Source organism: Squalius cephalus (assembly GCF_949319135.1).
Source record: "Squalius cephalus genome assembly, chromosome: 21".
Lineage (NCBI taxonomy): Eukaryota > Metazoa > Chordata > Actinopteri > Cypriniformes > Leuciscidae > Squalius > Squalius cephalus.
In genome coordinates, this window is record NC_137142.1 from 17,776,610 (window position 1) to 17,799,706 (window position 23,097).

The 23,097-nt window shown below is 38.1% G+C and overlaps 2 protein-coding genes across 5 annotated transcripts in view; one reads left to right on the forward strand and one right to left on the reverse strand.

The window, feature by feature from the left end:
• Window positions 1-23,097, reverse strand: part of brf1a (BRF1 general transcription factor IIIB subunit a) — a 58,845-nt gene that overhangs the window by 31,239 nt on the left and 4,509 nt on the right. For both annotated transcript variants that reach the window (XM_079855603.1, XM_079855604.1), the window contains exons 3-6: window positions 19,525-19,605; window positions 17,001-17,174; window positions 10,433-10,464; window positions 9,318-9,390 (exon numbers count right to left, since the gene is read on the reverse strand). In XM_079855603.1, coding sequence (XP_079711729.1) covers window positions 9,318-9,390; window positions 10,433-10,464; window positions 17,001-17,174; window positions 19,525-19,605 — 360 coding nt within the window. The remainder of the gene's footprint in view (window positions 1-9,317; window positions 9,391-10,432; window positions 10,465-17,000; window positions 17,175-19,524; window positions 19,606-23,097) is intronic.
• btbd6a (BTB (POZ) domain containing 6a) lies at window positions 404-5,344 on the forward strand. Of its 3 annotated transcripts, none has more exons than XM_079855721.1 (5): window positions 404-784; window positions 1,993-2,207; window positions 2,513-2,603; window positions 2,803-2,921; window positions 3,561-5,344. In XM_079855721.1, exons 2-5 carry the CDS (start codon window positions 1,999-2,001, stop codon window positions 4,591-4,593), a joined length of 1,452 nt encoding a protein of 483 aa, XP_079711847.1. In that variant the 5' UTR covers window positions 404-784; window positions 1,993-1,998; the 3' UTR covers window positions 4,594-5,344. The 3 variants fall into 3 exon arrangements, with proteins under 3 accessions (XP_079711847.1, XP_079711848.1, XP_079711846.1); XM_079855722.1 differs by lacking the exon at window positions 404-784 and adding an exon at window positions 1,462-1,516 and having other exon boundaries at window positions 3,561-5,342; XM_079855720.1 differs by lacking the exon at window positions 404-784 and having other exon boundaries at window positions 1,717-2,207; window positions 3,561-5,342.

Genomic DNA, 23,097 nt, shown 5'->3' on the forward strand with positions numbered 1-23,097 from the left:
CATGTTTACACGTATATTACATTAAGTAAAATGGTGTATCAATTCTTTCCATGATATCTTTCATAACACAGTTGAGAATCATCTTTACACAAAGTTTGGTTAAAAAAAATCCTGAAACTTAAAAACTGACTGGTGAAATCCCATTGGTTTTGCCTATACATGTCATTCCTTGTCATTGTATTTTTTAAGTCCTGGTGTCCACTACAGTGGATATTAACATGAATAAAACATAATTTAAAAAAAAAAAAAATCCCCCCATTTGTTTCTTATACTCTTAACAATGTAATGACATGGGAAAAATACTCAATTGAACAAAAATCTGGGTCTCAAACACATTTGTGATGTGTGTGTGATGTGATGTGATGTGATGTGTGTGTGTGTGTGTGTGTGTGTGTGTATACACATACATATATATTCAGTAACGGTACTTGGCCTTACTGATGGAACTGTGGAGGTACATAAATCAAGAAAGGTTGGGACACTCTGATCTAATCCCCATTCCCCACTACATATGTTCACATAAGCCGCTTAGATCCGTCTGTGCTGTCTGTGCGGGAAAAAGAAGAGACCGGGGGAGAGAGAGAAGCCTCTTTCTGCGCGAGGACTTTATTGGGAATACGGATAGCAGTCGTGCGCACTACAGTATTTCCACAAGTCCAGCCCTCGTCCGGTTTCTGACTCCATCACGACAGGAGCAGGAAAACTTTTGACATCGCTTTGAGTCGAGGGTATTATCTCAGCCGTGTGATGAAAACAAACCAACGCATAAAATACAGAATTTGAGGTAAGAACACGCAAGATTTTTCACTGGTTGCACAAGTAGAACAGTTAAGTGTGACGGTAACGTTAGATTTACAGAACGCATCTGGTTTGTAACAGAATCTGCAGCGCGCGAGTTTAAATGTATCGCTCGATATCTGAATACAAATACATTGCACATAAATAGATATGTTTTTAGTGTTAGAACTAAGTTGCATCGTGAGTGTAAATGACAAAAAAATATTGGGGAACGAAACGACGCGTACTGACGAACTTCGAATTTGATGCGCAAAAAACACAAATATATTTTACTTGCCTCGGATCATTAAAGGAGACGTTAAGATTGTTAATATTGTAAAGTTATAATGTAGGTTACATATGAAGAATAAAAAAATCAACATCACAGAGAGCCATTTGCGCAGGGTTGCCAGACCCCACAAGAACAGCAAGCAATCTGTTTTGGACGTATATTTTCAATAAATTTAAATCCTTTTGTAAGAAAAATAAAATTCACTATTTCACATATATATGTATATATTCACATATACATACTGCGAAAAATCCCCAAAACAACATGAATAACCATGTGTAAAAATCCCAGACAAGAGTTACTTACAATAACCGGACATGGCAACACAGAATTTACAAGAGGGATGGAGACAACCCTCCACTGCTGACGTCAGACGAGAGAGAGAGAGAGAGAGAGCTCAAAATAAACTCAAACTTCATCATTCTGGGAAGACACAGCAGAGGAAAGGTCCGCTTGGCCGTTATTTAAGACTACAGACTCTATTTTTTATATATATTTCTTGTGTTATTCCTAAGTGATTTTAAACCGATTTGGATTGGATTTTCGGTGTGGGATGGAAGAGTATGTGATTAGGGAAAAGAGGATGGCATCTATGAAATAATCCTTAAAATCCCAAATATTTATGTGACCGTTTAAGGACAGTGGAGCTGCTTTTGTTTCCAAGGACAATATACGCAATATTATTTAGGAATACCACGGACCACGGTTGTAGCTGATCATTTTTTTATATACAAAACAAAAACTTTTGTTTTTTTGTTCTGATGCCCGCTGCGCCGGAATGCAGGCTGTCCCATCATGGCCGGATCATGAAATGCGTGACTTTTATACTCTTGCTCCCCGAAACGTTAAAGAAGTTGAAGCGGACAAGCAAGCACCCCGGCAGGTTGTCTGTGTGCTATAACATCTTATCTCTTTCCCTGAAGAAAAGGATGGCAGCGGAATTGTACCCCGTGAACGATCACGCCACGGTGCAGAAGAACGGGACCGTGATGCTGAGTCTGCCCGAGAAGAAGAGCGCAGAGCCGGTCGCGCAGACCACCGCGTGCACCGCCACCACACCGACCACAGAGCAAAACATCAACAACAACAACGTGGAGGTTCCCAGCTGGCACTCCGCGCACCCGACGTTACGAGAGAGGCAAGACATTAAATCGATACATAATGTCTGAACATTTATTACATTATTTATATCATTTGTATAGTTTTTAAAAGTTAAAAGTTACACCAACACAAATATATAGTGATAAATGTTCAGATATTATTCATTTAGTTTAGTATAAGATAATATAATTAAGGCAAGTAATAAAGAACATTAAAATATACTTATTATATAATTTAATTAATGTTTAGATATTATTACATTATTTTCTTTCAAATTAAATATTTACATATATTTTATTTATTAATAACATCAAGGCTAAATTTATTTTTTACTTTATGCAGAAATGCACTAATGTTCAATAATGAACAAATGGCAGATGTTCATTTCATTGTTGGTCCCCCCGGCGAATCGGAAAGGGTCCCGGCACACAAGGTGAGTCCACACACACACACACACCTCTCCCCTACAATAACCACAACATTATTTTGGATGTCTCCCAAATCGAACAAACCCGATTCGACCCAACAGCTTATCAGTGGACCTGAAATAGGTGTCAGATAAGGGAGACATCCAGTAAACGCTTGGGAAAAGAGATAAAACGCTGACGGATTGCCTCTTCTCCCTTTCTCAGTATGTGCTGGCGGTGGGAAGCTCTGTTTTCTGTGCCATGTTTTACGGGGATCTCGCGGAAGCGGACTCTGATATCCATATTCCAGATGTGGAACCCGCTGCGTTTCTCATCCTGCTCAAGTAAGACTCACTAATCACATCCGGGCATTAATAACAGGGCAACTCTGCTTTCATGCCAAGCAGCACAGATGGGTTCACCAAGGCCCCGACAGTGATGTCTTGGTTTTAGAGTCGCCCTCTTATTTCAGTGCTATTCAAGATCGTTTATTGGATTGTGAATGCGAATGATCCCTGGGAAAGTTGGAAGTCACTAATTTAAAGCAGTAGCAATGTCAAACAGATCAGTTTTGGTGAAGTATGAACTAGCCTAGCGATTTTATTCTCTTCATATGGAAGAACATCTCTGCACTCAAAATGGAAATTTTTTTATGGAATATTACAGTGTTTATTAAAAATTAACAAAATAACTTCCCCCTCCCCTTAAAACAACTTCTCTTCTCTGATGACGTGTTTACTGACACGAGAGCAGAACAAACGGTCACTCAGAAGAGATCATAGCAATAGCAAACGATAATGATTCAACGATTCAATCAATTCCCGATGAACGAAATCAAGTCCCGCCCTACATTTTTTTTCTCATTCGAGAAGCAATTTCACTCGGATATACGTCACAATAGTGAAGAATAGACGATCGCAACTTCAGTTTCATGTGGACTTTAAAGTTTACCCTAACCTCTCCATCTTCCTCTTCTTTATCAGATACATGTACAGTGATGAGATAGAGCTGTCGCCCGACACAGTTCTGGCTACTCTCTACGCTGCCAAAAAATACCTGGTGTCTGCTCTGGCTCGCGCATGTGTGGGTTTCCTCGAGACGAGCCTGGAGGCGAGAAATGCGTGCGTGCTGCTATCTCAGAGTCGGCTGTTTGAGGAGCCGGAGCTCACTCAGAGGTGCTGGGAAGTGATCGACGCCCAGGCAGAGCTTGCTCTGCGCTCTGAAGGTTTCTCTGAAATTGACCTGCCCACACTGGAAAGCATCTTACACAGGGAGACGCTGAACGTGAAGGAGGCGGTGGTGTTCCAGGCCGTCCTGGGATGGGCCGATGCAGAGTGTCAGAGACAAGGCTTGAGCCTCACGTCACAGAACCAGCGCTCCGTGCTGGGAAAGGCGTTGCACCTTGTGCGCCTGCCTTCCATGACACTGCAGGAATTTGCGGACGGAGCCGCGCAGTCAAACATTTTAACCCTTGAGGAAACGCACAGCATCTTTCTCTGGTACACGGCTGCTACGAAACCTTCGCTAGGATTCCCGGATGCATCCAGAAAGGGGCTGGCGGCGCAACGCTGTCACCGTTTCCAGTCATCCGCCTACCGAAGCAACCAGTGGCGCTACCGCGGCCGCTGTGACAGCATCCAGTTCGCCGTGGAAAAGCGAGTGTTCATCGCCGGACTTGGTCTGTACGGCTCCAGTGGAGGGAAGGCGGAATATAGCGTCCGAATTGAACTAAAGAGACAGGGAGTGCTTCTGGCACAAAACTTGACCAAATTTGTGTCGGATGGTTCTAGCTCAACGTTCCCTGTGTGGTTCGAGCACCCGGTACAGGTGGAGCAGGATGCGTTCTACACGGTTAGCGCTGTTCTTGATGGGACCGAGCTAAGTTATTTTGGACAGGAAGGGATGACAGAAGTCCAGTGTGGGAAAGTCACCTTCCAGTTTCAGTGTTCCTCTGACAGTACTAATGGGACAGGGGTGCAGGGGGGACAGATTCCGGAACTGATATTTTATGCATGAGTACTCGGACTGATCCATTAATGAACAGCAGGGGGATTTTTCCTCTCAAATAATTGCCTTCATTCACATTAGCTACGAGACACTACTAGAAGAGAAACAATGTCCTCTGATCTGATTTTTTTTATGTCTCACAAATAATGGAATGCTGCCCATTCTTATTTATTTCTTTAAACATATTGTTTTAAAAAACACACTTTAATTTAAGCCTATTTTCTTTCTAATTATTCATAATCTGCCTATATACAGTGGGGCAGTTTGCACTTGAAACTAGACAGCTTTTCCTCTGTCTTGTTGTTTAATTGTTATTTGTTGACAGCTTGATGCTGAGTGACCTGAAAAATCATAAAACATTGGTTTCTATTCATCAAACAGTTTTTCCTTTTCTTTGGTCTAGTGTACAGTTATGATAATACTTGTCTTTACTGTTTAAATCTAGGCAAAATATTAGTGATGGGAAGTCCGGTTCTTTTCCACGAACCGGTTCTTTCGGACAGTTCGTTTCAATGAATCGTTTCACCAGTTCTTTTACGTCCTCATGTAATGACGTCAATTCTATCATCCCGGCGCATAAAAATACATTCAAATAAAGGCATTTGTAATCTTAACTTCAGTTAAATAATAGAAATCATCGTCATAATCATCTTGGATAAGTTTCTTACATTTACGCTTTGCAAATGAACCCTACAGGCGATGAGCAAACGCGGATGTTTCACATGTCTTGATATAAAGTGAATAAACTGGTCTTCATCGATTTTATTTGATTTGTTATTAAATAAATGTACATTTCGCCGAATTCGGCCCCTCATTTAAGTCCTCGGTTCACCCGTGCTCATGTATCAGCACAGCATGCAGTTGGCCGAAAGAAAGTTCGGTTCAGAGACGGTGCTATCACGCATGCTCAGTATCTCCAGCTCATTGGTTCTCCGTATCGAACGTGTCTGAAAGAAACAGTTCTCAGTTCTGTACTGGTGATTCGAGAACCGCTGCAGCAACCAGTTCTAGTCTCGACTCGAAAACCGCTGAAGTCAAGTCAAGTCAAGTCACCTTCCTTTATATAGCCCTTTTAACAATATAAATTGTTTCAAAACAGCTTTATGGTGATAATAGGAAATTACAGTAACAGAGATTGTTTTGGCTTTACAGCAGCTCTAGAATAGAGTTATTGTCCAGCTACTACAAGCAGTAGGCCTGTATGTGCTGAGCTTAGAACTGCTGAAACCTGTATTACAGTCGACAAAACTGAAGTCGATGCATGTCTCTCCAGTGTGTTTAATACGTTATGTTTTGATAAACACATTATAAACATTTACTAAGCACGCTTAAAACCTTGGCAAGAGTTTACGTCAAAGATTTATATCAACATAAATTAAATTAGCTGTTCCTGAAAATAATGTTTTAGTATAATAATAAATGTTTAGTTTTACAATCCATTAATTGTGTTTCCAATCTTTAAAATAATACAGAGATAAGACGTTTCCAACTTTTTATTTTGTTACATTTATTGATGCTCAACAATGAAGAAACGTCCATTTCGTCCCTCTGAAAAAATTGCACGCATGCTCTGCTCATCGGTTCTCAGTATGTCAAACGTGTCTGAAAGAATCAGTTCTCGGTTCTGTACTGGGGATTCGAGAACCGCTGTACCTGTCCGTTCGGTAGTGCGTGCATGCTCAGTATCAGCTGCTCATGCTCATCACTTCTCTCAGCACAACATGTCTAAGTTCAGTGAACTGTTGGAGTTACTGGAATAACATATACTCCGGGATATTGTTTGAGTTGGATGGATTGTGTCAGGCATGTCCAAAAGTGAGTAACTTTAGTAACTTGTGGATCAGCGCTGACGCAAGACGCGAATTGTTTTGAACGATGCAGTCCGATTTAGTTTACTGGTTCGACCGGTTCACTAAAAAGAACCGGTTCAAAAGAACGATTCGTTCACGAACCGGACATCACTATAAAAAAAAGAGATCGCCCACAAATGAATATTTACTCCCCCTCATGTCATTACATACCTGTATGATGATTAATACTTTCCTTCAGCAGAACACAAAGGATGATATTTTAAAGAATGTTTAATCTGTTTGTTTGCCCATATAATGAAAAGTCAATGTGGTCCAAAACCAGAGGCGGACAGAGTACACAGCTTCATTACTTGAGTAAAAGTACAGATACCCCTTGCTAAATTTTACTCAAGTACAAGTAAAAGTACTACAGTCAGATGTCTACTTAAGTAAAAGTACTGAAGTACTTGTTTTTAAAAGTACTTGAGTACCAAGAGTACAAGAGTACATTTTCTAAATATTGCATTACTACTGCCATAGTGCTTACATTTATGTACAGAAACGTCCTACATGGAGTTATGAAAAATGTTAATGTTAATACTAGGGTGGAACGGTACACAGAAGCCACGGTTCGGTTCATACCTCAGTTCAGACATCACGGTTCGGTACGAGTTCGGTACAATGGAGGGAAAAGCAAAACAAAAATGCAGAAGGCAAATTTTTTTTATTGTGCATGTCTCAGGCTGTACCACCTAGTGTCATACAGTCTCTCCCCTGAGCTAGCTGCAACAGCCTGCCCTGAAGTGTGTAAAGTAAGATGTAAACAAAATAAGACAATCAGCTATAAAACTGAAAATAAAGCATCTCTTATTTATGTGCGGACGCACAAGCGCGAGGGTGCGCGCGGCAAAAATGTCGTCATTGTGGTGTGGGCGGTCATGCGCGTTGGGTGTGCAAGGCCACATTTCGCTTGGCGGTGTGCAGTGCACGGCTTTTAGCGCACGGCTCCGCATCCGAAGACGCACGACTTCGAGCCGAATTTGGCCGAGCATGTACATCTCACAGCACCGGCACCCAGTTCTTGCGTCTAAATTAGTTGCTTACATTAACAAAATGAGCCTACAATAGCAGACATCAGCCCTTTAAATAAAAATAAATGGCCATGTTTTATAAAAAGGTTCACAAAACTAAATAAAAATGTTTAGAAATTATGTAAGATAACGTTAATTTAGTTGTAGGTTACGTTCTCATATCCATTTTTTTTTTCTAATGTCACAAGGAATAATCTGGTTTACTGCTTTACACGATTATTTTGCTGTGTGGTTTTGGTGTAGGCTACTAAAGTGTTGTTTTACTAAAATAAACATTCACGAGTGTAGCCTACCTTACTTCAAACCGCTGATTCCTGATGGTTTAGAGGACAATTACACCGAGTCGCACCCTGTCGTTTCAAAGAATATACACCGGCGAGCGCGAAGTATAAATGCCTCGTCCATTTGGGGAGGCGCGCGCACGGTCAGCGGAGGCTCGCGCTGCGGAGGCAGGCGAAAGTATAAACCATAGACAGTATAAGAAGGTATAAACAAACCTAGCTTAAGGCGGGGCTACAGATTAGGTGTCCCTAAAGAACCCGCGTATCTAACAGTAGTTCCGCATTACATTAATTAATTTGCACGCGAGTTTTATTTATTTTTATACCGTATTCTCCGTGTAAATTCATGTACCGAACCGTGACGCCCGTACTGATTCGGTTCAATACGAATACATGTACCGTTCCACCCCTAGTTAATACCTTGGAGAATGTAAATAAATTGAAAGTAAAATCAAGTCATTTTCATCTTTTTACCATGCTGCTTTATTTAACATTTTCACTTGCCCACAAGGCAATAGCACAATGGCAACGCTCTGACAAACCTCTGCTAGAGTTTTAATGGATTTTTTGCACCCACATTTGAACCCGACTGTGTTAAACACACCGCATACTCAAGAACATCAACGCAAATACTCAGCTTACATTAATGTGTAATATCAGAAAAGAAAATTCAGCTAACAATTGTGTGTACATGTGAGTTTCTCTTTTTTTCATCAATCAAATCACAGGGTTCCAGACTACGACCAAATATGCGACCATTTTATTGAGAATGTGCGAGTTCAAATTGTATGTGGTCGCATTTGTGCGAGTGCATGGTCATGTACTACTCAGTTAAATTCACGCATGAATTTTCCTGCATTGAACTTGTTTTAGCGCCCGCCAAAGTTAATTTTTGTCCCGCCAAAGTCTTATTTGATCGGTGAGTAAAGTAGATGAACTGCCGCTTGTGACAGAGCGCATGTTTAACTGAAAGAACGAGCAGAGAGAGAGAGCCGGTCGCGCGCGCAGACACACTCTCTCTCTCGCGCACTGTCGCTCGCTTTTCTTTTTTCCTTTTTTTTTATTTATTATTTTTTTAGAAGAAGTAACGGGTACTCACGGTTATGGATAGAAATGTAGCGGAGTAAAGAGTACAATATTTGCCTCTCAAATGTACTTGAGTAAAGTCATGAGTACTCCCCAAAAATGATACTCGAGTAAAGTACAGATCCCTCAAAATTGTACTTAAGTACTGTACTCAAGTAAATGTACTCCGTTACTGTCCGGCTCTGTCCAAAACAACATTATTTTGGCCATAGAAAACATCAGACACATTTCCAAATATCTTCCTTTTAGTTTCAGAGACAAAAGTCAGTCATACTGGTTTGGAATGACATAAGGGTGAGGAACAGACAAAACGACGACCAAACATTGCACAAATCAATCAGTTTCACAGCACCCTCTGGGTATTAACAGCAGCACTATACTGACCCATTCACATACTCACACATACAGTACCAGTTTAATTTGTGTGAGCCGCAAAGCATCATGGGAAAGGGCACAATTACTTGTTTGTGATATCTGATGCTTACCAATAACTGGTGCGTTGATGCACAGCTCCCTGGCTAAAACGAGGAAGGTTTTCCCCAAAACATACACGTTCACCTAGGGCAAGAAAGAAAGAGTGAGACACAAATTTGTGGATGAGCACAAAGAGAAACAGACGATGGGAATATATAACAGAGAATAAGAGAAAGAGATAAGACAGAGAATAAAGGGACAAGACGACTGTAATAACGCTGTGTATTTTAACAGATGCTGAAGGTTGCAGAGTTCATAACTCTGGGGTTTGGATGCGTACCAGCATCACCACAGTCTTCACTTTCTCACAAACTTTATATCTGTGGCTTATCCGTGAGGATGAACTACAATAACAGAATATTTCATAAAACAAGCTTTAAACATCATATAACTCAACACTTATCTTCTTGGACCACCTTAATAATGATTTTTAAAAAAGATATCCATAAAGAATGATTCACGTGCACAAACACAGACACCCTATTTCTTCCATCTGGGCCCCACAGCATTAAAGAGGAATCTTTTTTGGTTGATGTCAGAGGTCACGACCACTGAAAAGTAGGATGGCCCTCACACACTCCTGACCTGAAAGGGGCGGCAACAGCCTTATGCCTCAAAAGAGCTCCTCTGTCTGGGGGAAAGCAAAGGAATTTATGGGTCCTTTCTCTGGTAAAATCCCCTAATGACTCAAATACCGCAGTGGACAGGGTCTGCGTGTTCGCGTGTGGGGCAGGGAGGGAGTTTAATAGGACAGCTGGGAGGGTAAAAATATAAAACGACCACACCAGCTGGAAGAAAATGGCTTTCACACACTAATACATGCACAATTTATAAATAACTGGGTTCAAAAGTCTTGGATTGATAGTCAAACTGCATATGATATTTGCATTATGTTCTAATTTAATAATTTAACTGTTCTTTTAAAATTACATCAGCATAAGAAATATATATATAGTGAAAAGCTGTAAGTGAAAAATTGACATAAACCTCAGAATATTTTAGTTGTTTTTTTTGTCCCCCTTTCAAAGGAATAATGTCACAAACTTGCTTATTTGACTTAAAAACAGTGCTGAATCTATATCGGATGGATAGATTGCATTTACATGTTTAGATGTTAGTAATTTACCTGCAGGATGTCACTCAAGTCAAGCAGCATGTCTGAGAAAGTGCGTTAAAGAAATCATACACAATTGGATTTACATATGTATTTGACAGACAATTTTATCTAGAGCTACTTACAACACATTCAACATATACATTTTTTAAATGCATGCATTTTCTGGGCATCAAACTCATGACCTTACCATTCTCTAGCAGTTTCAGAAACTGGGTTATTCACAAATTAACTATTTAGTCTGTAAGGACCTAATATATTATGCAATAATGTATTAAAGTCACAATTAAATCAAAACTGACAATTCTTATTTTTTATGGAATATTTCAGTTATTAAAAATGATTTACCCGTGCCCATTATTGTTTTTTTAATTCATGAGCCCTTGTAATCTTCTATCAAAATATTTTCCCCTCCTTCTTGCATCGACGTCTCTTTTCTTATGACGTTTTTAGTGGCGCGAGGGTGACAAAATAATCTCTCACTTCCAGAAACCTGTCTGAGATCGCAGCAATTAGCAAACGACAACAGTCCAGCAATGATCCAATAATTTCCTGATGTACAAAATCCTGCCCTGCATTTTTTTTCTCATTTGAGAACCAACTTACATTTCATGCCAACATTAATGTGAAATTATATATATTATATATATATATATATATATATATATATATATATATATATATATATATTATATATATATATATATATATATATATATATTATATATATATATATATATATATATATATTATATATATTTATATATATATATATATATATATATATATATATATATATATATATATATATATATATATGTGTGTGTGTGTGTGTGTGATATATATATATATATATATATATACACACACACACACACACACACACACACACACATATACATATATATACAGTGAGGAAAATAAGTATTTGAACACCCTGCTATTTTGCAAGTTCTCCCACTTGGAAATCATGGAGGGGTCTGAAATTGTCATCGTAGGTGCATGTCCACTGTGAGAGACATAATCTAAAAAAAAAAATCCAGAAATCACAATGTATCCTGGCTGTGTGCTTCGGGTCATTGTCATGTTGGAAGACCCAGCCTCGACCCATCTTCAATGCTCTAACTGAGGGAAGGAGGTTGTTCCCCAAAATCTCGCAATACATGGCCCCGGTCATCCTCTCCTTAATACAGTGCAGTCGCCCTGTCCCATGTGCAGAAAAACACCCCCAAAGCATAATGCTACCACCCCCATGCTTCACAGTAGGGATGGTGTTCTTGGGATGGTACTCATCATTCTGCTTCCTCCAAACACGTTTAGTGGAATTATGACCAAAAATTTCTATTTTGGTCTCATCTGACCACATGACTTTCTCCCATGGCTCCTCTGGATCATCCAAATGGTCATTGGCAAACTTAAGACGGGCCTTGACATGTGCTGGTTTAAGCAGGGGAACCTTCCGTGCCATGCATGATTTCAAACCATGACGTCTTAGTGTATTACCAACAGTAACCTTGGAAACGGTGGTCCCAGCTCTTTTCAGGTCATTGTCCAGCGATTTCTCACCTTTCTTAGGATCATTGAGACCCCACGAGGTGAGATCTTGCATGGAGCCCCAGTCCGAGGGAGATTGACAGTCATGTTTAGCTTCTTCCATTTTCTAATGATTGCTCCAACAGTGGACCTTTTTTCACCAAGCTGCTTGGCAATTTCCCCGTAGCCCTTTCCAGCCTTGTGGAGGTGTACAATTTTGTCTCTAGTGTCTTTGGACAGCTCTTTGGTCTTGGCCATGTTAGTAGTTGGATTCTTACTGATTGTATGGGGTGGACAGGTGTCTTTATGCAGCTAACGACCTCAAACAGGTGCATCTAATTTAGGATAATAAATGGAGTGGAGGTGGACATTTTAAAGGCAGACTAACAGGTCTTTGAGGGTCAGAATTCTAGCTGATACACAGGTGTTCAAATACTTATTTGCAGCTGTATCATACAAATAAATAGTTAAAAAATACATATATTGTGATTTCTGGATTTTTTTTTTAGATTATGTCTCTCACAGTGGACATGCACCTACGATGACAATTTCAGACCCCTCCATGATTTCCAAGTGGGAGAACTTGCAAAATAGCAGGGTGTTCAAATACTTATTTTCCTCACTGTATATATATATATACACACACACACACATACAGGGACACTTGGTGAAGACAGAGACAAGAAACAGGGAGGGATATTGGTCAGATTTGGTCTCTTTGCTTGACATTTTCCCTCTTTGAGTAGAGCTCCACTGAACCACCACCTCCTGAACTCTGGAAATCCCCGTCTCCTGGCAACCGTGTACTCTGTATCCATGGAGACCAGCACACCTGTCTAATCAAGACAAAGTGTATTAAAACATCCCATTAAAAAGTCATTGTGGGATTTTCAGTTGCCACGGTAACAGTGAAAGATAATCCTAAATTGTGGGATTATGGATGACCCTGTTAAATTAATGATCATTTTTAGGATGGATCAGGATTTGACCTTTCCAGGGAGAAATCCTGATTCCTACATATTGCAAAATTAGCTTAAGGCCATTAATGTTTTCCATAATTACTTGATGGAAATCACAGTGTTTTAAGCGTCAACACAGAAAAAAAAAAAAGTAATAATAAATACATAAAAATAGGATAAAATGGGAAACCAACTACAATAATCCACAAACTCAGCAAGATTAGAGCTAACCAGAAAGAAGCCATTTCGCAGAATAACGTTTGAAAAATAATGTTTGGCTAAATTTACCCTGTACAGTAGAGCTTGAGACCAACAATGCCTCTCTCTCTCTCACTCACTCACACACACACACACACACACACACACACACACACACACACACACACACACACACACACACACACACACACACACACACACACACACACACACACACACACACACACACACACACACACACACACACACACACACACACACACACACACACACACCCCTTTTCCTCCTGGGCAGAAAGTGAAAGCTCTCTCATGAGTTCTTATATAACCCAAACAGATGTCTGACTGAACACGTATGTTGCATAATCTCAGAGAGACGGAAAGATTCTGTTGCCTCCATTTAATTGTTAATTGCACAAAAAAGTGAAAGCGAGTAGCATTGTCCATGAAAATCCAAATTCACACAAATGTGAGTGATAATGTGGTGGCATTTTCCGACTGTTAAAGGCAGAAGAAAGCTGAAAAATAATTACCTAATACTCAAGCGTTTTCACATATAGGTCATTAAAGTTATAACAGCTGAATATAACAGTTATAATATAACTGAAAATAACAGCTGGTGCAATTAAACGTTCATCCATCCATCCGTGAATATTATCTACTACACCTCACGCTGGTGGACACTGAGTCAATTTCCATTAGAAAGACAAGACATTAATACCCACCTTGAATTAAAAAGTAAAACAAATCCATACAGTATTTAAAACATTTATTTAGATATATTTACTGCTTTTTTATCATTGGTAGTGAGGGATAATAGAGATATCTAATGTCATTATCCAGATTTTGCGACAGAACTTGCGCCGCATTAGGCAAAATGCTGGAGGATGGGCACTAACTGCTAGGCATAAAACACAAACTATAACAAAACTAAAGCAGGGTGTTCCAATCTACTTTTAATCTGTTTACAAAAACTTTTTTTTATTTTTATACAGGCCTAATGCAGTCTCCTGAGAGATACACCCTGCCTTATTTCCTGCTTCTTTTTGAACACACATAAACACCCTGAAAAAGCCAACTCGCTTATTAGCGAAATCCCGTCTCGGACACCAGATGAGGTTTTGTGAAGCGCAGGCTAAACAGGAAACAAAGTGCTTTATACACACACACACATTAAAGATAACAACCTGAGTTAGACTTCGACTCAGTGTGAGTCAGTGTGAGTGTAGGATGATTATTACAAAAATAATCATGAGTGTTCACACACGGGAGAACCGAGGCTATATGACTAAGCATCAGACGCTGTGAGTGTTTGTGTGCGTTGTGGAATGCAGACAGATGTACGTGTGGAGACCAAATCAAGACGACTGACTAACACCTTTGACCATCTACCCTCACAGCGGGCCTCTCTTGCTCAACCTCTCTTCTTCCGTACCTACCGCTTCGTCTTCTTTCCATGGAACGCAATCTGAGTCACCATCTCTCTTTTTTATGCTATTCTGCATTCTCTAAAAATATTATATGATATAATATAATTAGGGCTGTCAAAAGATTAATCGCGATTAATCGCATCCAAAATAAAAGTTTGTGTTTACATAATATATGTGTGTGTACTGTGTATAATTATTTTGTATATATAAATACACACACATGCATGTATATATTTAAGAAATATTTGCATACATATACTGTATATATATTTATATAGTTTATATTATATATAAATATTTAAAAAAAATTATATAAAAAACAAATTTTTCTTGAATATATACATGCATGTGTGTGTATTTATATATACAAATTTAATTATACACAGTACACACACATATATTATTAAAAACAAACTTTTATTTTGGATGCGATTAATCGCGATTAATCTTTTGACAGCCCTAAATATATATATACACATTATATATATATATATATATATATATATATATATATATATATATATATATACATATATATATATATATATACACACACACAGAGAGAACATATGTATATATACAGTGCAGGTGAAACTCGAAAAATTTGAATATCGTGCAAAAGTTCATGTAATTCATTCATTCAACTTAAAAGGTGAAACCTTAATATATTCTATATTCGATAATATTCAAATCTTTAGAGTTTCACCTGTATATATACTCAAATTAGCATCCACACTTATGTAAATTAAGAGCTGTGTACTGAAAAATACGATTAATAAAGATTATAATGTGAAAACTATGCAAAGCATTACTAGCAAACTACTTACTAAATACTACACAGTATATAGCCTAATACTTCAAATGGCATGTGAAAGACTAATCTTTATACCCTTATTAACGTTTCAAACAGTAGTATGCTACACTGTTATAACTTGACTTCATCAAGTCAGGTACGTAACGCACAATTATCATCATGGGGAAAAAGAAATGGCAAAACTTTTTTCGCAACTCAGTTTTGGATAAAAAAAATTGTCAACTCCTTGTAGCTCAATCAAATAATTAGTCGAAATAGAGAAAGCAGCTATAATCACCACCAATTCATTCACCACACTGGAAATGGGAGATCAGCTCTGCATTGTGGGATACAGTGTTTTGTGCAGTGGGCTATGTTTTATAGTGATTTATGACGCCCAGCTCAAACAGAAGTCACTTTCAAACCAGTCAGCTTTCTTTTTGTCAATGCTGCAAATTTATGTGACCAACTTGAATCCATTGCGAAATCTGTGTGGGAAAAACGTTCCTGATTGCGTGGAATCTTATTGAAATGACTAGATTTCACCTGTGAAAATTCTCTAAGCAATGGTAAATGTGACTGCACCTTTAGTATATTATTATTAAATAGTCATAATTTCTGAAAAACTACAAGACAAATGTATGATCAAAATACTGAAGGAGTGCCATTTTAAATCCCATGATTGGCAGACTGACAAAAGGATAAGATTGTGGAAACGTCAAAATAGTGTTGAGTTTATGTCATGTGACATCTGCATTACAGTGGGATTGGGAGCAGCTCTTGACTTTTGCAAACACCTGTCCATCATTGAACTGTATTTTATACTCTAAAGGCCCATTCACACCAAGAATGATAACTATACCGATAAAGATAGAGTTTTAAAAACTTTTCTAAATATAAAAGAATAGCAGAGACCACACCACAGCTATACCGGCACAGAGAAACGATATCCTTGGAAACACTTTCAGAATTTTTTTCCAGCTGATGAACGATAAAAACAATCAGCCAATCAGAATCCATCCAGTATAGCTATCATTCTTGGTGTGACCAGGCCTTAAAGGGATACTCCACTTTTTTTGGAAATAGGCTCATTTTACATCTCCCCCAGAGTTAAACAGTTGAGTTTTACCGTTTTCGAATCCATTCAGCCGATCTCCGGGTCTGGGGTTCTTGATTATTACGCAGGAATGAGAGTATAGTTCCTAGCCATATCAGTCTAGAAAATTGCAACTTTTCATTTTCCATTGGTCTTAGTACACGATGTAACTACAGAAGAGTCAAGTTTTAAATAGGAAAAATATCGAAACTCTTTGTTCATTTTTTTGAGAGAGATGCTAATGGTCTTGTCCGGTTCAATTCATTATGCTAAGCTATGCTAAAAGTGGGACCCCCAGACCCGGAGATCGGCTGAATGGATTCGAAAACGGTAACACTCAACTGTTTAACTCTGGGGGAGATGTAAAATGAGCCTATTTCCAAAAAAAGTGGAGTATCCCTTTAATCCACAGCTAAAACCAATTGACAAACACGGATACGTCACATATTATGAATATTTTATCATCTACATCATCATTCATGGTGTATAACCCTCAATAATACTTTAATTTCCCTCTAAGTGCTTTCATCACCTCATGGCCAAAAGGATACGAGGTGTTCCCTCCGTCCGACAGACGAGGTAGAGGCAGGCGGCGATAACATGGGATGATTTGCGTCCTTTGGTCAGATGCTTGCAGAGTGCCATCTTGTAAAAGTTGAAGGCGGTGTCCAAACAGTGCTGATTCATTTGTATCTGATGACCAAGATGGTTTATCTGTCGCTTAGCTAAAAAAAAGAAAACCGAAACATCACAGTCAGACTTATTCAAAGCACATTTACTGCAGGTTTAGTCCCTCGAAAGTTAATAGTGGAAACACACAAATGGTGAAAGCTCCTGGTTTGCCCTTACTTGGGGTTGAACCAGCAAACTTTAGGTTACCAGTCCAACTCTGTTACGTTTAAATCAAACAAATAAAGAACTTTTTTTTTTTTTTACTTCAATTCATTATTTTAAACCAGACAAGAGAGGAAACCATTGCCTCATAGATTATTCCTGGTTTCCATGTTTTTCCAAATCGCGACGAAACAGAAGTAGCAACTTTTTTTTCGTGCTGCGATGTACATTTGAATGTAACAGATTATCCAAAAAGAAAAAATATTGATTTCCGGAATTGAAGTCTAAACATTGGATAAAGCTAGGTGCAAAATTCTAGATACTATTGTTGGCATATTACCATTAAAAAAATAAATAATTCTAGAGGTGATTTTGGTTATCTATTTTAATCACTCCATAAATCAGAAAATATTGTCAACAGCCAGAAAAAAAAAAAAAAAAAAAAAAAAAAATTCAATTTTCACCATGTTTTTAGGAATAAAATAATGCATAAATCAGGTGAATGGAATATGAACAAACCCCCCTGTAAAAAAAACGTATCAAAATACAGATAGGAATAAAACTGGAGAGTTTGGTGCAAGACAAGTCTTGAAAAAAGAAATGATATTGAAGAAAAATCAGATAATTGACCAAAAAAATGGTAAAAATGAAACATATGCATGGATGGATCGTTCACAATAAGATCTATAACACGCATTTAGAAAATCGAAAAGATTTTCATTTCATGCCGAATTCAAGAGCTAAATCATAGATTTTCGTCTTTTTTCAGACAAACTTTTTTATTCCTATCTGTATTTTAATAAGGTTTTTTACAGGGGGGCCGGGGGGGTGTTTTTTAATACATTTAATACAGGGAAGTGTGTTTTTTTAATACATTTTCCTATCCTAGTTTAATGTGCAGTCAACTATTAGTAATGCTTAGACAGCACCTCTACTATTCTTAAACTTAACACCAAAAACCGATAGTTTAACCATAATAAAAATACATATTGAAATTATATGCGTTTATACAAAGTTACTACAAATTAAAGGTCTAGTTACATTATATATGAGCACCTGCTGTGGACGGGCTGTTCGGCCCTTCAGAATGGGAGGAGAGCATCTTCAAGCTGAAAGCAGGTCTGTTTATACAGATTCAAGATCTCACAGAGCAACTTTTGTTCTCTCACCACACACAGATAGTATAAATCTCGATGCAGACATGAGGCCATTAATCACACGTGTACATTCCCTCACACACACATAAAGTGGCCTCCGCATTTCCCTCCCAGCACACACACAGACCATACGGTTGTCTGACCAAACTGATTCATCGGGTTACTACACAAAAGCACATAAACCCACCACACCTTCTGACTTCTCAGGCTTAATAAGCCTCTTTCAAAAACAACCATTACCATCTGGCTGAAACGAACTTCACACGCTTAACTTGAAACCACATTACACAAGCCCACAGCTTCCAAAGAATCCCCCATTCTTATAAACACAGAACACATATACTTAACTACTATCTTGTTTAATCATGTAGTTCAATGAAACGGAATATTATACGGACATATGTAACACACAATATCGTTAAATTGAGTGTGCCAAAGCACTTAGGAGATGCTTTGGCACACTCAATTTAACCCTTAAATAAAAAAAAAGCACAATATAGACGTCACAATGACATCTTTTGCCAAAAAACATGACATTTGTATGATAAAGGAATAAATTAACATCAAAAGCTCTGTATGAATGAATTAAGCAAATAATTAAAATATTTAGATTAAAAAAACGCACTAAGCGAAATGAATGAATGTCATATGAAAGGTTTATAGATAGGCTACCTTAAGTCACATAGAAAGAAAAGTTACATACAATTAATATACATTTGGGATCACCATGATTTTTTTTCTGAAAGAAATTGATACTTTTATTCAGCCTGCATGGACACATTAAAATGGCCAAAAGAGACATTAAAGACATTTATATTGTTATAAAAGAGTTCTGTTCGGATGCTGTTCTTTTAAACTTTCTTTTAAATCAAAGAATCCTGGGAAAAAAGTATTATTTGGAATTAGTGGGCATAGGAATCTTTCAAAAAGTATAAAAGAAAAATCTTACTGATCCCAAACTTTTGAATGTCAGTGTCTATGCTTTATGTCTGCTTTCTGACTGTCATGAAGTGTAAATTAAGTCTATGTGAAGGACATATGAATTCTTCATGAATGGAAAATACTGTATATTATGAACGCTCACCATTCTGTAGAGTGGCAGCCCTGGACTCCCTCCCAACGCCAGTGTGGAAGTTTCCTCCCAATGATGGAACATTTCCAGACGCTACAACAAAGCAAAAATAAAATATATTAATACTAAAACTAATATTATGAGAACAGAAAAATATACTTTTCATAACTAAGAACTAGTATATGTTCTTTTATCAATGCTTTTGGTTTGTTCTTATTTGTTTTAATCAATCTCTTCCCATTAATATTTTTATGTTCTTAAAGGATTTAAAATATTTTAGTTTGTTTTTATAACGCCTCTGTGAAGCACTTTGTATTACTATTGTGTATAGAGTGCTATACAAATAAACTTGCCTTGCCTAATACACGTTATCTTACCCAATACTTAGAAAGGTAAAAACAACACTTATATTCAAAATTAATATTTGCCATGTTTAAACTACATGAGCTGTTGAAAGTCAGCTTCCACTATAAAATGTTTTCACAGGCTTTATGTCGAATGTCACATGAACAAACAGGAAAACATGTCTCATTGCAACAGCTTATTGGAGAAAGTGTTAACAGCAGTATGACTTGACGGCGATATCTAAGCACTTTTAAGGCAACCAGCTAACCTAGCTAGTTATTTATAAATTAAATATAAATATAAAATACAAATTTTATTTAATTTTAATATCCAAATGTTATTGAGAAGAAAAAGAAAAACTTCTACCTAGGTATCAATCTGCATATGAGATGGACAATGGTGTTGTTCATCTTTGCTCACTTCTTTGAAGGTATCTTGATTAAAATGGCTCTATATTTAACAAAACACATTCAAAAGACCTGAACCGGAAGCGAAGTGACCTGTTTTTCAGAATAATTATGAAAGTTTGTTGCACATGACCACCACTGCGGAACATTACTTTAAAAAACAAAAACAACTTGGCAGCCATCTGGTGTTCAAAGACGGTACTGCAGTTCAAAATAAAAATAAAAACTCATCCCACTTAAAGGGCATATTGCAGGTTAGAGTACCCAGTGACTCAATGTATAGAAAAATAATGTAGGAACTAGATTTGCTTTAAATATATAATTATAAAACGCTATTAAGGCTTCTGGAGTCGTTTTTGTGAGAAAATCTTACTTTCGCATCTGAAAATCGCCAAAACCCGAAGTGACGTAACGGGAGGAAATGCGGCCAATTTAAACAATAGAAAAGCAATGGATCGCAATGACAGTTAGGACGCTGAGGAAATTGTAAATGTTAACTTGTATTTACCAGCCATATAATTATGAGCCTATGCAGCCAAGAGAACAGAGACAGGCCAGGATTAGACAAAACAACGGTCAGATGAGACTAATTGAGTTGTGGTGTGAGGAGAACAGGGCAGGTGTCTTGGTGAGACACCAGTGTTAGCTTATAGATATATACACGTTAGCTGATGATATGTAATACTATGCTCAGATCACAATATTGTAGATTATTGTTATGTATCAGGCAATAACAAAGCTAGTATTGGACCCTTACCAGCATGTGTTGTGTCAGCCATTATGAGACTTTAATTTCTTAGGGTTAGGGTTAGGTTCACGCTTTGAATGACCCCATTTTGGAGACAATGAATAAAAAAATAATCACAATGACTGTATAAAAACTTTTTATGTAGAAACAGCCAACACAAAAATTAAAACTTAAAGTGTTTTTTTACAGATTGAAAATGAATTATAGAACTATTTATAAGAAGAAGAAGTTTCGCTGCAGACTAATAACACACACATAAAAGCATTACATTAAAAGTTTATGTAGGATATGTTCATGAATTAAATTAAGACAAGGCACGTTTTGTAAAACAAATGTACACTAAGTGATCTCTGACGGATCCGTGACCATTATGTTTCCCAGCCGAACCACATGCTGATGTGACGACGGACCGGGCGGCCCGATGAAGGTGCTGTGACAGTGTGCACCGCAGGAACCGCACCACCCGGAGTCTCACTTGGTTCTTGCTTCGGCACCCCATGTTGAACTCCATCATATCGCCGGGATTATAATCTTCCGGTCTAAATTGAACGTTACACATTACCGCGTTTTTCAAAGCAGATGCAGAAGTGAAGTCCCGTCTCTTCACCTGCACAAAACACACCCAGGCACGGAAGATAGCGCTGTCCTTTTTCTGTGGACCAAAACCTGTGGACTCGATGTCCTGACAGGCTGGAGTTTGTGCAACCTCCACAAACACAATAATTTACCATGACGATTATAAATTGAAATACAGTAACTGCTGAAAACGCACTGAAATCACAACCGTTCCAACTGAATATCAACCTACTCTGTACTGAGCAAACGCAGAGCACCAGCAAACGACTCCCTCTCGTGACGTAAAATGACGCGATTTAAAAAAAAAAAAAAGTGTTTTTTCAACACGGTCAAGGACACTGTCACGTTTTCTACTAAATTTGTGCCCTTATGTCTTGCAAAACAATTTTAAATTCTGCATTAACTTATTATATGGTATTTTCATACAAGTTTACGTATTAAAGCTGCAGTTTTTCCTCTTTGTCGCCATCTCTGTTCGAAATCTGCAATTGCAGTTATTCGCGGAATTATCAACTTTACATGGGTTGTGCCTCGGAGTCGGCACAGCACAGCGCGGATGAATCCAATGTTTTGAGGAGAATGTGTGTCTGTCAGTCACCGCGCCGGTGTGGATACTGTCATTTGCAATCACAGATTCTACTTTTTGAAAGTATGACCAACATAAGAATTTTCACCGGAAAATGTCATCTGAACAAGTAACATCCACTTTTGTTCTGACCAACTAAGGGAAAAAAAGCATTGCAGTAAATTGCGCTGATTAGATATAAAGATTGCTTATCATATCACGTCAAACCGTGCAAATTATACTTTGTTCTCAAATTGTTAATGTTAACAACATCAGCATTGCGTGACTACATTTAATGCCCTTCCGATATTTATCCTTGTTTTCGCATGGGCCCGGTTGCAGTCTCTTTTTTTCTGGAGCCAGTCTGAAGTCTTTTGTGTTTACAACGGATAAATCTCCAGTTATCACTGGTGATTGTCGTTTGAACCTTTCTGGATCCGCCATCAAATTGATAAGTTTAATTATATCAAGTGCTGTGAGAAAAGGCTACAAATCTCCACCTCCAACATCCTCACACGCAGTATAGCCTACTAGCCGAGACACCTTCTTTATGTGTACAGATGTGACGTAATGTCGCACAGACATGCTCGAATTTCCCGCGGAAATCCACCAGTACCACTGGAATTAAAAACATTGTTACAAGCTTACCATTTTGAATCGAGCTAAGGCAAGCAGATAGTTTTGAACACTGGCTGGTTATGTACTTACTCAAAAATGTATTTTGGATCATTTTTAACCCCAAAAAGTTACGGACTGCAGCTTTAATTTTGAAAGAAAAAAAACTTAAATAGGGAAAACGTGGAGGTGTTTGGTCGCTTCTAACTTCATCTGTTTGGATCCTAATGAATGAACTGGGCTAAGCTAAGTGCTATCAAAGTGTCGCCGCGCGCCAGAGCGATTGAGTGCACGCACTGAGACGAGAGAGGTATGCATCAACTCGTCTT

What these genes read in the sequence shown, in the direction of transcription:
- btbd6a (XM_079855720.1), top strand. Translation starts at nt 1,831, where the DNA reads ATGCCCGCTGCGCCGGAATGCAGGCTGTCCCATCATGGCCGGATCATG. An exon ending in CACCCGACGTTACGAGAGAG is followed by an intron (nt 2,208 to 2,512) that starts GCAAGACATTAA and finishes TACTTTATGCAG; the next exon opens with AAATGCACTAATGTTCAATA. An exon ending in AAAGGGTCCCGGCACACAAG is followed by an intron (nt 2,604 to 2,802) that starts GTGAGTCCACAC and finishes TCCCTTTCTCAG; the next exon opens with TATGTGCTGGCGGTGGGAAG.